This window comes from Microcaecilia unicolor, chromosome 4 (genome assembly GCF_901765095.1).
Source record: "Microcaecilia unicolor chromosome 4, aMicUni1.1, whole genome shotgun sequence".
Classification (NCBI taxonomy): domain Eukaryota; kingdom Metazoa; phylum Chordata; class Amphibia; order Gymnophiona; family Siphonopidae; genus Microcaecilia; species Microcaecilia unicolor.
The window spans coordinates 94,216,024-94,229,191 of NC_044034.1; the positions used below are offsets into that span (position 1 = coordinate 94,216,024).

A 13,168-nucleotide genomic window follows, 5' to 3' on the forward strand; every position below is an offset into this window, starting at 1 on the left:
CGTTGATAGCCACACTTTTTGTGGTCCCTGCTTTAATGCTGTAATCGTCCCTGTTTTTATATATAATCACTCGAAGTAGTATAGCAGGAAGTTTACTGGCAACGTGGTGGTTTAATTCTCCTCCGATGTTGTATTAATATTTCATTGCGCTTCTGTCAGCCTTTAAGGGCACTGATAATTGTTTGTCATACATAACAATAAGTGCATCATTTTATAACACGGCACTTGTAGCATTTTAGATATTTTATCATTATATCGCACTTAGTGTTTATATATGTGACATTGCTGTGCCATGACGTTGTTTTGATTGCAAGACATTTTGTATATAGTATTTTTTATAAACACATCGCACTAGTCATGTCAATACACAATGTAGTGTCAATACACCCTATGATACCTAAACTAATGTCATATTATTAGTCTTAATCCGCTCTAATTTTATTTTTTGTTTTTTATTAATTCTTTTGATTTATGATTATAGGGATTCCTGTTTGAGCTGGTTTTTTCTTGACTTTTATGCACCATATGTGAGTAACATTTTTATTGTTTACATTTATCTTAATTTATTTTTATTTTCATTATTTATCTTTCATTTTCATTTTGTCATTTTTCTTTTTCCTTATTTATTTTTAATTCATTTTCCTTTTTTTTAGTTCAATACATACTACCCCATTTCTCATTTTTGGTAACATAGAGTATTATTTGATTGTGTCCATGTTCACTTTTTTATAGTTGCCCCTTTATGAAGGTTTCAAATTAGGTATGTGCCCTTTTATTATCTCATTTATAAAAAAATTTTTATACATATTTGTATTGAAGTTCGTAACCTATACCAGTGCCCTTGCTTTGCTGTTATGTGATGTCAGATTTTATTATGCTTTTAAATATATGTTTATATGCACTGTCATACAATTGTTGCATTACATACACTTCTTTTATATATATATTTTCTTATGCTCTTTTATGTACATGTATAAATATATATATATATATGTATATTATTTATATTGGACAGTGCGTAGCAATATGCTTATTCATGTAATTATTCTAGTATACTCTCTATGTATACTTAGTAATATTCCATATTTTATTATTTGTTTTTTGTCAATTTATATATTTGATATATTATGCTCGTATGTGTGTTATATTTTATTTATTATGATCCATGATAATTATTATATATCTGTTCATTGTAGCCCCTGACGCAGCCCAAGGTGGGCGAAACACGGCCTGTGTCAGGCGATTTGTTCATACACGGTATCTTCAATAAAATCCTTTTGTTGTGATATTGATCTGCTGGCTTTCTTTCCCATATTGGATTTTGCAGATCGCTTGCCTTGTTGTTTTTGGGGACCTATTTTTCTGTGCCATTTACTGAATCTGGCCATAAATGCCTAAGGTGCAAAAGAAACTGCACCCCAGAGGAACTTATCAAGCAGACTGTATACACTGGGATACAGTTTCAGGTTTAATGCTGAAACTATCTAAGGACAGTAGATTATAGTTAAATTATTGTTGGTTGAGGCACACTGCAATGTTATAGTTGTAATGTTGTATGTTGTAACTTTGTTAAATACATAAACAGTTAAATGGGAAAAACATTTCTAGGGTTGGAACAATCCTCCATCACTACTTTAATACTTTTTTGTTCTGCAGGAAGAAAGCAAGCTAAGCCAGTATCTCCCCCACTCCCACATCTCCAAGCCTACGCACTAAGTATTTACTGTTTTGAACAGTTGACAAACCAAATAAGATTAGAAGGTCTGAAACACTCCACCCCCCCCCCCCAACCCGGCATTAGTACTACAGCCCAATCAAGCTTGAGCCAGCTCCTGGGTATCCTCCAAAAGTCCTGCAATTGAGCCATCACAACTGACTCCAGTATCTTTGTCACAGATGTCAAATTAGAGTTAGGACAGTAATTTGCACACCTAGCACCTGGACTCCATCTCCAATGAGTAACTGCCAATATCATGGCATCTGGACACAGATCTGCACAAAAGTATTACCATGACCTTAATTCTAAACTTTGGTCCGAAGGCACCATGTAGAGCAAGGATTCTGACACCCATCCCCCTTCCTACCAACATATCAAATTCTTGGAACCCCACAATGTCACACAATCAATTTGAACTAGGCTTCCCCCTCATTCCAGAATTATTTGATCCCATCAAAATCATAAGGCCTGTCCAGGCCTAAATCATTTATCATTATCTCCTAATACAGGATAGCATGTTACATTTTCCTCTATCATACTCACTTCATCCTTCTTGAATAACTTTGGTTTTATCACTCAGGTAAACCACAAACTCCTTGCAGTTATACTGTTCTATCAATTATTTAGGGACAGGAATCTATACACAGACAAGCTGAAAACTTTTCAAGCAGAAAAGTATTGAACAGCTTTTTCCACATATGGGCTCTGTTGGATAATGTCACCCATTGAAGGTACTTAATTCTTGCCGATCCTTAGAGAACGCTCGTTTCAGATTCCTTCATTTCTAGGTTCTCTATAGCTTAAGAAGGGGAACTCAAGCTGCTTTGTGTCACTGTACCCAAAAAAGCACAATCACTAAGCCAACTTTGAGGGGAACATGTTCAAACACTGGGTGGCTGTAGTGTATAACTATGGACTTTTTCCAAGACAACTTCACTAGTCTCAATCCAGATGAATAGCCAATTTGACATTACTTTAAATCTCACTACTACATGCTCTAAGTCAGCATCTTACCTTTGAAATTTGTCATATAGTGCACATAATACATCATATTTCTTCTTCAGTCTTAAAATAGTATTATCAACTTTTATGCTTATGGTGTCCATGTTGACATCTACCTCTTTCACCAACTGGAAGAATGTATTTACACTGAAAAATCAAGTGAAAAAAAAACAAAACACACAAAGGACAATCAGTTAGCAACAATGGCAATCCTATTAGTCAATGTTGTACCATACTAAAAAGAATTACAAAACCCTACAGCTCAATGTGGAAGATTCCCATCTCTCAGTGATCAGGACTCGTCTACAGAGACAGAACCAGTTATCGCCTAAGGGACATTCTGCAGGTGTAGTAGAGTTTGTTTCTAACAAAATATGAAAGTTGTGAATGCACAAAAAACAATCCATATTTTTATGACACCTTTCAGCTAGTATTGGAATTCTTAGTAGGACGGGGATAGTCATAAGAATCAACTCTGTCGGTTCTTAACTGGACATGATATGATAAGGAATAAAATAGGACGGGTGGGGGGTGGAAATGTAAAAAAAAAAAAAAAAGAAGAATTTGAAGACCAGTCTTGTACATGGCTTTTTCTGGTATGTTCATGAATATGTACATTTATGTATACTTTGCTTGTTTCTTTTTCACTGTGTCATCAATAAAAAATTGTTGAAACATAAGACACATTTAATTTGGCTGGATACCTATCAGCCCTCCTAGTACATAAGTAATGCCACACTGGGAAAAGACCAACGGTCCATCGAGCCCAGCATCCTGTCCACGACAGCGGCCAATCCAGGCCAAGGGCACCTGGCGAGCTTCCCAAACATACAAACATTCTATACATGTTATTCCTGGAATTGTCAAAAAAGCCTTCCTTGTAATCCATCGATCTTGAAATATCAGGAAAAAAAACCTACACCCCATAAACAATTTAGAAATATTTATAATACAGTCCTTACAAAGATCTTATACTACATAAACAAAGCACCAGTGGTGTAAGTAAACTCCAAGGACAATTCCAATTCTTGGGTCAACAACAGTTGCTCCAAAAAAAGAGCGCCTTGGACATACAGTAGGTGGAAGTTTATTGTAAGATATAGACAAAAATTCCAACAAACAATTCTTAAAATGTTCCAATCCGAAAAAAACTTGCACGAATGTAAAGTTCATTACACTAATAGTTTCAGCATGAAGTGCATTTTATATAGTTTCCACATTCTGAGAAATTATTGCACTGTCTTTTACAACTGATATTTTGTACTCTCGATATCCTTCAAATGTTTCTTCAAGTTGCTTAATATTCACTACCAACTAACAGTCCATTCTTTATGAATCTCATCTTCTGCTTTAAGGGCTTCACTACCAACTAACAGTCCATTCTTTATGAATCTCATCTTCTGCTTTAAGGGCTTCACTTCTGGCAAAAAAGTCAGTTTCAAATAATTTACAGCCAACCACAAAGTCTGTAAAGTTATACTGGTGGAAACCATAATACCTTGAGTGGTAGATTCAGGAGCAATGTGTAATTCTGTAGCTGTGCAGAGACCCAAATTTCTGCTGGAATATTATATCCGGCTGATTAGGTTTCATTCCTTGTACACTGCAGCACAGGCCACAGATCAATCTGGGGAACCCCCTCCAGCTTCACTTCCGGCCAGGTGCTAAACCTTCACAAATCCCACCTGACACCCACTTGCCTGCCTGCTTTCAAGGCAGGCCAAATTAATTGGTAGGCTTTGAACTACCTGGATCTGTAATCTTTTTTCCAAAGGTACAAGAAACAAATCTGGGGGAGGGGGGGGGAAGCAGGCAAGTGTGATCACTTCAGACTCCCTCACCGACTTCAAAAGTACTATACACAGTAGGAGGCAGACTTGGAAGAGGCTGCACTGTCACCAAGCACTAGATCTACTGGTATGGAAATTCAGTCTCCAGCTTCTGTTCCCATAGGGAGAGGGAAATTAGCCCCATAGGATTGCTACCCATAGAATACACCAGACTATCTATGCTTCACTGGGAATCTGGGTCAACTTGGCCTATTTGTAGTTGCTGTACCAGACCACATATCTGCAAATTTCTCTCTTATGTAAGCTAGGATTTTTTTTCTTCTGCAACAATTACGTACAGTATGATCCCTTCATGCACTAATCTTAGAACTTTTTGTGACCAGATTCAACTATTGTAATTGTGTTTATCAAGGGATTCCAAACTTTGTGCTTAAACATCTTCAAACTCTTCAAAATATGGCCATTCGTCTCCTTTGTCATCTTTCAAGATCAGATCATGTAATAGCATACTTGAAGGATCATCATTGGCTCCCAGTTAGATTCCACATCCAGTTTAAAATCTTGCTACTTGTGTTTCGGGCTTTCCATCAAGGGACTCCATTGTATCTGTCCAGTCTGATGATTCCCTATTCTCCTGCACAAGTCTTGAGGTCTCTGAATGACCATAGCCTGGTGTTGCCTGGCCCTCAGATAGCCCAAATGGAGAGCACTCACCATCGTGCTCTCTTTTATGTCACCCTTTTAATGTGGAATTCTATGCCTCTGTTTTTGCACAGTGAAACCTCCTTGAAAAAGTTTAAATTCCTACTGAAAACTTGGCTTTTTGAACAAGCTTACTCAACTATAAACTCGAGTACTGGAATGACAGACTTGGAACTCAGTTATCCTGGGAAGTATATGTACTGAACGGTATGTGTTCTTTCCTATCAAATATAGTAATTCTCTCTTTTCTATTTTCTTCTAATTTTCTGTTTTAGAATTGTGAACCGCTTTGCCCTGCTTGACATTTAAAGCTGTATAGAAAGTATGGAATAAATAAATCAATCATATGCTAGAGTCAGAGAAATCGTGAAGAACTGAAGGAAGAATCAGTTACCTATCAGTAGAGTGAAGTCAGCTCTGAGCTGTTCTTCTGTGGTTCCATCTGCTCAGGGGAAAATAATTCACTCATCTGGACTAGTCTAGCATGGACAATAAGGAATGTTGGGACCCTTTTACCAAGCTGCATTAGGTGCTAATACACACCTAACTCATCAAAAAATAGACCATCATGGGGGACACTACACCATTATACACTGGTTTTTTAATGTGCACGCCTTAACCATGTGCTAAATGGTCTTTGAGGGGGCAAGTCAGGGGCAAAGAGTGGGCATTCCTGTGCTAATCAGTTAGCATATCTAATATTACCACGCACTAACTGGTTAGTGCACAGATAACACAGAAGCCCCTACAGCCTACAAAATAGGAGACGGTACATGCTCCCATGGTAATTTTTAAAAATGGCTGTGCGCTAATGGGTTTCTGCCATGTATGTGAATTGGTCACTGTTGGAAGCAGGATACAGAGCTAGATGGACCATTGGTCTGACCTAGTATGGCTATTCTTAAGCTCTTATTATCTCATGGCCACTAATGGAAAAAAATATTAAGGTTTTATGGCCACGGTAAAAATGGCCCCAGCATATGGGAAAGATCTGCATAATGGTGAACTAAGACCTATTTTTAACGCAGCTTAGTAAACGTACCCTGTAGTTTAAGATATTAAGGTCATAACCTACTCCATGGAATTCTAGTTTTCACATAACTAAAGATGGAGTTTCTAAACTAGTAATTGATGGTACCAAATTGATAAAAAGCAGAAAGTTCTACAGAAATCTGGGCTTGAACAACTTTTACTTACATTTTGAATTAAGAATAAGCAGTAACAATGCTGTGTTTGCAAACATTCAACACTCTTGTTCTCCAGGATTCCCTGATTACCTAGAGAACTACAAACAGTGTACACAAACTGACAAAAGTGGCAAATGAGGCTGAACCAGGGCAAAACATATGGTAAGAGCACTCTGAACAAGGAAGAACTTATTAATGTTACCCTTAGTACAACAGTTGATAAACTTGGGGAAAAGTGTGCAAAGTCAAGTACCAAAGCTTGATGTATGACGGCAAGCATGAAATCATAGGGCTGGAAACAGGACAAAGTGATCAAGCTTCCCCTGTATAATACACTTCTCAGGGCACACTTGCAGTAAGGGGTTATGTTTTAGGCTCCCATTCATAAAAAGGATATTCAAAAGATTTTCTTATGGAAACTTGCAAACAGAACCAGTCATGCATACCAGGCTTACCTCAAAAGACAATGGGAACATTTTTTGAGGTATCAAGAAAAGAACACATGAAATGTGAAAATATGGCAGACCTAAGGGAAGGCAGCTTTTATAGTAGTTTAGCTGATAACTGTATACAGAATGCGAATGGGATTTTTTTTTAAACCAGTATGTTTCAGAAATGGCTACAGATCCAAAGTGGATTTTTCACCGCCTTCTGATGTTAAGCAGCTCTAAGAAGATTTGATTTAATCTGAGCTTAGCTATGGCATGATGACACTGCAGTGTTTTGTGCAATTGATGTGCTCTGGCTCCAAGAAGGGAATGTGGCCTGTACTTGCACATAAGTAAGGTGTTTAGTTTTACAAGAATTCCCTTGTATGTCTCCTCTGATTACCATGACTGTATATATTTTTTTCAATATACACAATGAAAGGCAAGATTTCAAATTAAACTTCCAGTCTTCAGCTTGTGAGGTAACCTGAGTTGCAGAGAGTTAAACATCTGGGAGAGGTATAAAGATGATGAAAAATTGGTGGAATTGATGGAAGATGACAAACAAAAACATTTGAACCAATTGTTCTCCTGTCTTCCTTCAACTACTAAACAACTGTGAAGCATATTAACTATTATATTTATTAGATTCTTAAAACATCATCTTTCTATGGTACAATCAAAGCGGCATACGTTATTACATACAGGCACTTTCTCTGTCCCTAGTGGGCTCACAATGTAAGTTTTTTGTACCAGGGGAAGTAGAGGGTTAACTAAACTTGCCTAGAGTCACAAGAAACCACAGTGAGAATCGAACCCGGTTTCCCCAGTTTAAAGCCCACCATGCTAACTATTAAGCTACCCCTCTATAATACAGTTGGATCCAATACACATCCTCATATTGCTGGGGGGAACTTGCAAGTCTTGAAGCTCAACCCCCCCTTTCCCCCAAAAGTCCAGATACATAAAGAATCCAGTACGGATATTCCTTATATCCAGTCACACGTAACAGTGCAGTTCCAAAACAAAGAATTCCTTATGTCTGGGTAGAAAAATCAATGAGATATGTATAGGTTAAAATAATATTCCACAAGGAGGATAATGCAATACCAACATCAAGTGTTTGTCCCTTCCCCCCCCCCCCCTTCTCAAGTCAGAAGCACAATCCCAACAGGAAGTTCAATCTTTCAAGTACTATCCAGAATCCATATTGAGCAACAAGCCTTAAGCACTCTTTATAATTCCAAAACCTTCCAAATCCAATGCTCATTGGAGCATGAATGTCCTTCAAAGTTCCTTCACACTGCTTTCCTGCAGCAGAGAAGAAAAGGGGTTTGAAAATTCCCCTCCCCCTTTACTTCACTTGTATCAAGCAGTTTTCACAGTGTTTCAAAAGAAAAATCTATGCAATTTTTCCAAAACAACATCTAGGTCAACTCAACACAGTTGTGCCTGCAGCCCAACTCGCATCACATCAGGATTTCTCTATCTCACCCAACATCCTCCTGCTGGACTGTTAAATGGCAGTGAGCTTAAACCTAAAGGCACAGTTTAAGCTGCAGGTTACACTGTAGTAATCTCCATCTGTTCCTCGGGGCACAGTTCTCCACGGACAGTGATCTAGCCACACAGTTAAGTGACTTCCCGGTGATGTCATCGACCCGATCGTTCCAAAGCACAGAAAACTCAAGAGAGTCCACTCTCTGCACATGCCCCTGCCTTCCCGCAACTATATATAGAGCACACTCAGCCCTTCCACTTGAGTTTTATTTCTTCCGCAGTTGCAACAGAACCCGTGTTGACTTTAAGTCCCTTCAAAAATTAGTCTTTTATTATTATTTGTCTTCCTTTTACTTTTAAGTTAGACTTTTCACTAAATTATTTTACAGTATTTAGTAAAAATCTAAAGTCCGCAGCACTTTGTCACTTGAAATGGAACATACCTCAGCTGCTGCTATGAACAACTGTTCTCATTTACAGCTTAACAGCCTGCCTCTCCGAATATTCAGGCATCATTTTCAACAAGGTCTATTGCCTGCTCGCTCCCCTTGCTGTGCACTCGGAGATCAGGATCCACACCATCAGTGCACAAAGCAAATTCAACACCGGTGCTAATGCCGACACCGACATGCACCACTGTGTGTCAGGAGGTGCAGAGTTCTCTACACAACACTATCAGCTCCTATAAGGATTCCTCCTCGATGCCCAGCACCTTCCTACACTATGACACCGAAGTGCAAATAGTCAAAGAAAGCACTAGGAGCCTTCAAAATCAGGACAAAATTCCTTTAAATCACACAACTTGATAAACAGTCTTCAAAAAATGACCCAACATGGGCTATGTTTTGGCGCTCAGCGCCTGTGTCAGGGGTCACAAGGGTCATAAAAAATGTGAACAGTAGCAAGGCTTGCTCCTACGCACATGTATTGGGATAAAAACGCTGTCCCTCAGTGTTACAGTGTAAGGAATTTTGTCCTGATTTTGAAGGAATATTAGCTATGGAAGCATAGAACATTGCAAAGTGGAGTTAAACATTCCTTCAGCGAGGGAATAGAAACTACTATTGGAAAGACGAGTAACGTAGCCAATATAGGAGAAAACATGCAACTGGTCAGGTTCAGACCAGCTACTACATACAAGAAAGATAATCAGTGGCATTTGAAGTAGGTAAGCAAGTGAGGAAGTCTTAACATGCTCTTTACGATACAGACTATCATCTTACTAGTCATACATATTTCAACTGTTTCTGTTCTGATGATCATAGTCCTTCTCCAGTTGTTTGGTCACTTGGCACATTACTTCTTGTTCTCCCTGGACATGGCTTCACATGACGGTTCCAATGGCACCTCAACTATCATTGCTACGTGTTTAGTATCTTTTCACCTCAAATGATCACTGGGGTCGTGAGTCATCTGGGGCAATAGAACAATACATTTATTTAATTTTGCTCAACTTTGTGTGTTGCTACATCTTACTAACAACAGATACTTCTAAACAAGATTGAGACAGCGCTTCACACAATGCATGTGCTCAGGCTAATTAGATGTCCTGGAGTACTATGCATCAGTCTCTTTAACACCGGAGGCTTTTCCTGTAGCTTTTTGTGCTTTTCATAACATTAAACAATTTGTTTGCCAACTCTTATGTCAATCAGCATAAGAGGACTTAACTTCTTTGCAGAGTAAAGGAGCGTATCAAACTTCTCATCGCTCAAACATTCTGTTAGTTTTTTTGGGTTAAAAAAAAAAATTACAATCTCATTAAGATATTCACTCTTTAATTTTACCAACTATCTTCAGAATGTACTGTTACACCTCTATAAATCTGTTTTTTTTCTTCAGTACAATATCACAGTTTTGTTTTCAAAGTAGCTCAATCACAAGATGCAAAAATACCACCAGATGCATTCTGTTCACCTGGCCTCGAGAGTTTAAGAATGCTTTCCATCAAATTTTTGTCATTAAAAAAAAACTATATAGCGAATGCTACATACCTGTAGAAGGTATTCTCCGAGGACAGCAGGCTGATTGTTCTCACTGATGGGTTGACGTCCTCGGCAGCCCCCTCCATCGGAAAGTTTACTAGCAAAGGCCTTTGCTAGTCCTCGCGCGCCCATGCGCACCGCGCATGCGCGGCCGTCTTCCCGCCCGAAACCAGCTCGAGCCGGCCAGTCCAGTATGTAGCAAGACAATACACTTCAAGGGAAGACTCAACTCCAAAGGGGAGGCGGGCGGGTTTGTGAGAACAATCAGCCTGCTGTCCTCGGAGAATACCTTCTACAGGTATGTAGCATTCGCTTTCTCCGAGGACAAGCAGGCTGCTTGTTCTCACTGATGGGGTATCCCTAGCCCCCAGGCTCACTCGAAACAACAACCATGGTCAATTGGGCCTCGCAACGGCGAGGACATAACTGAGATTGACCTAAAAAATTTACCAACTAACTGAGAGTGCAGCCTGGAACAGAACAAACAGGGCCCTCGGGGGGTGGAGTTGGATCCTAAAGCCCAAACAGGTTCTGAAGAACTGACTGCCCGAACTGACTGTCGCGTCGGGTATCCTGCTGCAGGCAGTAATGAGATGTGAATGTGTGGACAGATGACCACGTCGCAGCTTTGCAAATTTCTTCAATGGAGGCTGACTTCAAGTGGGCTACCGACGCAGCCATGGCTCTAACATTATGAGCCGTGACATGACCCTCAAGAGCCAGCCCCACCTGGGCGTAAGTGAAGGAAATGCAATCTGCTAGCCAATTGGATATGGTGCGTTTCCCTACAGCCACTCCCCTCCTATTGGGATCAAAAGAAACAAACAATTGGGCGGACTGTCTGTGGGGCTGTGTCCGCTCCAGGTAGAAGGCCAATGCTCTCTTGCAGTCCAATGTGTGCAGCTGACGTTCAGCAGGGCAGGAATGAGGACGGGGAAAGAATGTTGGCAAGACAATTGACTGGTTCAGATGGAACTCCGACACGACCTTTGGCAAGAACTTAGGGTGAGTGCGGAGGACTACTCTGTTATGATGAAATTTGGTGTAAGGGGCCTGGGCTACCAGGGCCTGAAGCTCACTGACTCTACGAGCTGAAGTAACTGCCACCAAGAAAATGACCTTCCAGGTCAAGTACTTCAGATGGCAGGAATTCAGTGGCTCAAAAGGAGGTTTCATCAGCTGGGTGAGAACAACATTGAGATCCCATGACACTGTAGGAGGCTTGACAGGGGGCTTTGACAAAAGCAAGCCTCTCATGAAGCGAACAACTAAAGGCTGTCCTGAGATCGGCTTACCTTCCACATGGTAATGGTAAGCACTGATTGCACTAAGGTGAACCCTTACAGAGTTGGTCTTGAGACCAGACTCAGACAAGTGCAGAAGGTATTCAAGCAGGGTCTGTGTAGGACAAGAGCGAGGATCTAGGGCCTTGCTGTCACACCAGACGGCAAACCTCCTCCAATGGAAGAAGTAACTTCTCTTAGTGGAATCTTTCCTGGAAGCAAGCAAGATGCGGGAGACACCCTCTGACAGACCCAAAGAGGCAAAGTCTACGCCCTCAACATCCAGGTCGTAAGAGCCAGCGACTGGAGGCTGGGATGCAGAAGTGCCCCTTCGTCCTGTGTGATGAGGGTCGGAAAACACTCCAATCTCCACGGTTCTTCGGAGGACAACTCCAGAAGAAGAGGGAACCAGATCTGACGCGGCCAAAAAGGAGCAATCAGAATCATGGTGCCTCGGTCTTGCTTGAGTTTCAACAAAGTCTTCCCCACCAGAGGTATGGGAGGATAAGCATACAGCAGGCCCTCCCCCCAGTCCAGGAGGAAGGCATCCGATGCCAGTCTGCCGTGGGCCTGAAGCCTGGAACAGAACTGAGGGACTTTGTGGTTCACTCGAGATGCGAAGAGATCTACCAAGGGGGTGCCCCACACCTGGAAGATCTGTCGTACCACACGGGAATTGAGCGACCACTCGTGAGGTTGCATAATCCTGCTCAACCTGTCGGCCAGACTGTTGTTTACCGCCTGCCAGATATGTGGCTTGGAGCCCCATGCCGTGACGGCGAGCCCAGAGCCACATGCTGACGGCTTCCTGACACAGGGGGCGAGATCCGGTGCCCCCCTGCTTGTTGACATAGTACATGGCAACCTGGTTGTCTGTCTGAATTTGGATAATTTGGTGGGACAGCCGATCTCTGAAAGCCTTCAGAGCGTTCCAGATCGCTCGTAACTCCAGAAGATTGATCTGCAGATCGCGTTCCTGGAGGGACCAGCTTCCTTGGGTGTGAAGCCCATCGACATGAGCTCCCCATCCCAGGAGGGACGCATCCGTGGTCAGCACCTTTTGTGGCTGAGGAATTTGGAAGGGACGTCCCAGAGTCAAATTGGAGCAAATCGTCCACCAATATAGGGATTTGAGAAAACTCGTGGACAGGTGGATCACGTCCTCTAGACCCCCAGCGGCCTGATACCACTGGGAGGCTAGGGTCCATTGAGCAGATCTCATGTGAAGGCGGGCCATGGGAGTCACATGAACTGTGGAGGCCATGTGGCCCAGCAATCTCAACATCTGCCGAGCTGTGATCTGCTGGGACGCTCGCACCCGCGAGACGAGGGACAACAAGTTGGTGGCTCTCGTCTCTGGGAGATAGGCGCGAGCCGTCCGAGAATCCAGCAGAGCTCCTATGAATTCGAGTTTCTGCACTGGGAGAAGATGGGACTTTGGATAATTTATCACAAACCCCAGTAGCTCCAGGAGGCGAATAGTCATCTGCATGGACTGCAGGGCTCCTGCCTCGGATGTGTTCTTCACCAGCCAATCGTCGAGATATGGGAACACGTGCACCCCCAGCCTGCGA

The 13,168-nt window shown here is 41.6% G+C and overlaps 1 protein-coding gene across 3 annotated transcripts in view; it reads right to left on the bottom strand.

The window, feature by feature from the left end:
- Positions 1–13,168, bottom strand: part of RB1 (RB transcriptional corepressor 1) — a 462,098-nt gene that overhangs the window by 414,083 nt on the left and 34,847 nt on the right. For all 3 annotated transcript variants that reach the window (XM_030200484.1, XM_030200483.1, XM_030200482.1), the window contains exon 4: positions 2,732–2,866. In XM_030200484.1, coding sequence (XP_030056344.1) covers positions 2,732–2,866 — 135 coding nt within the window. The remainder of the gene's footprint in view (positions 1–2,731; positions 2,867–13,168) is intronic.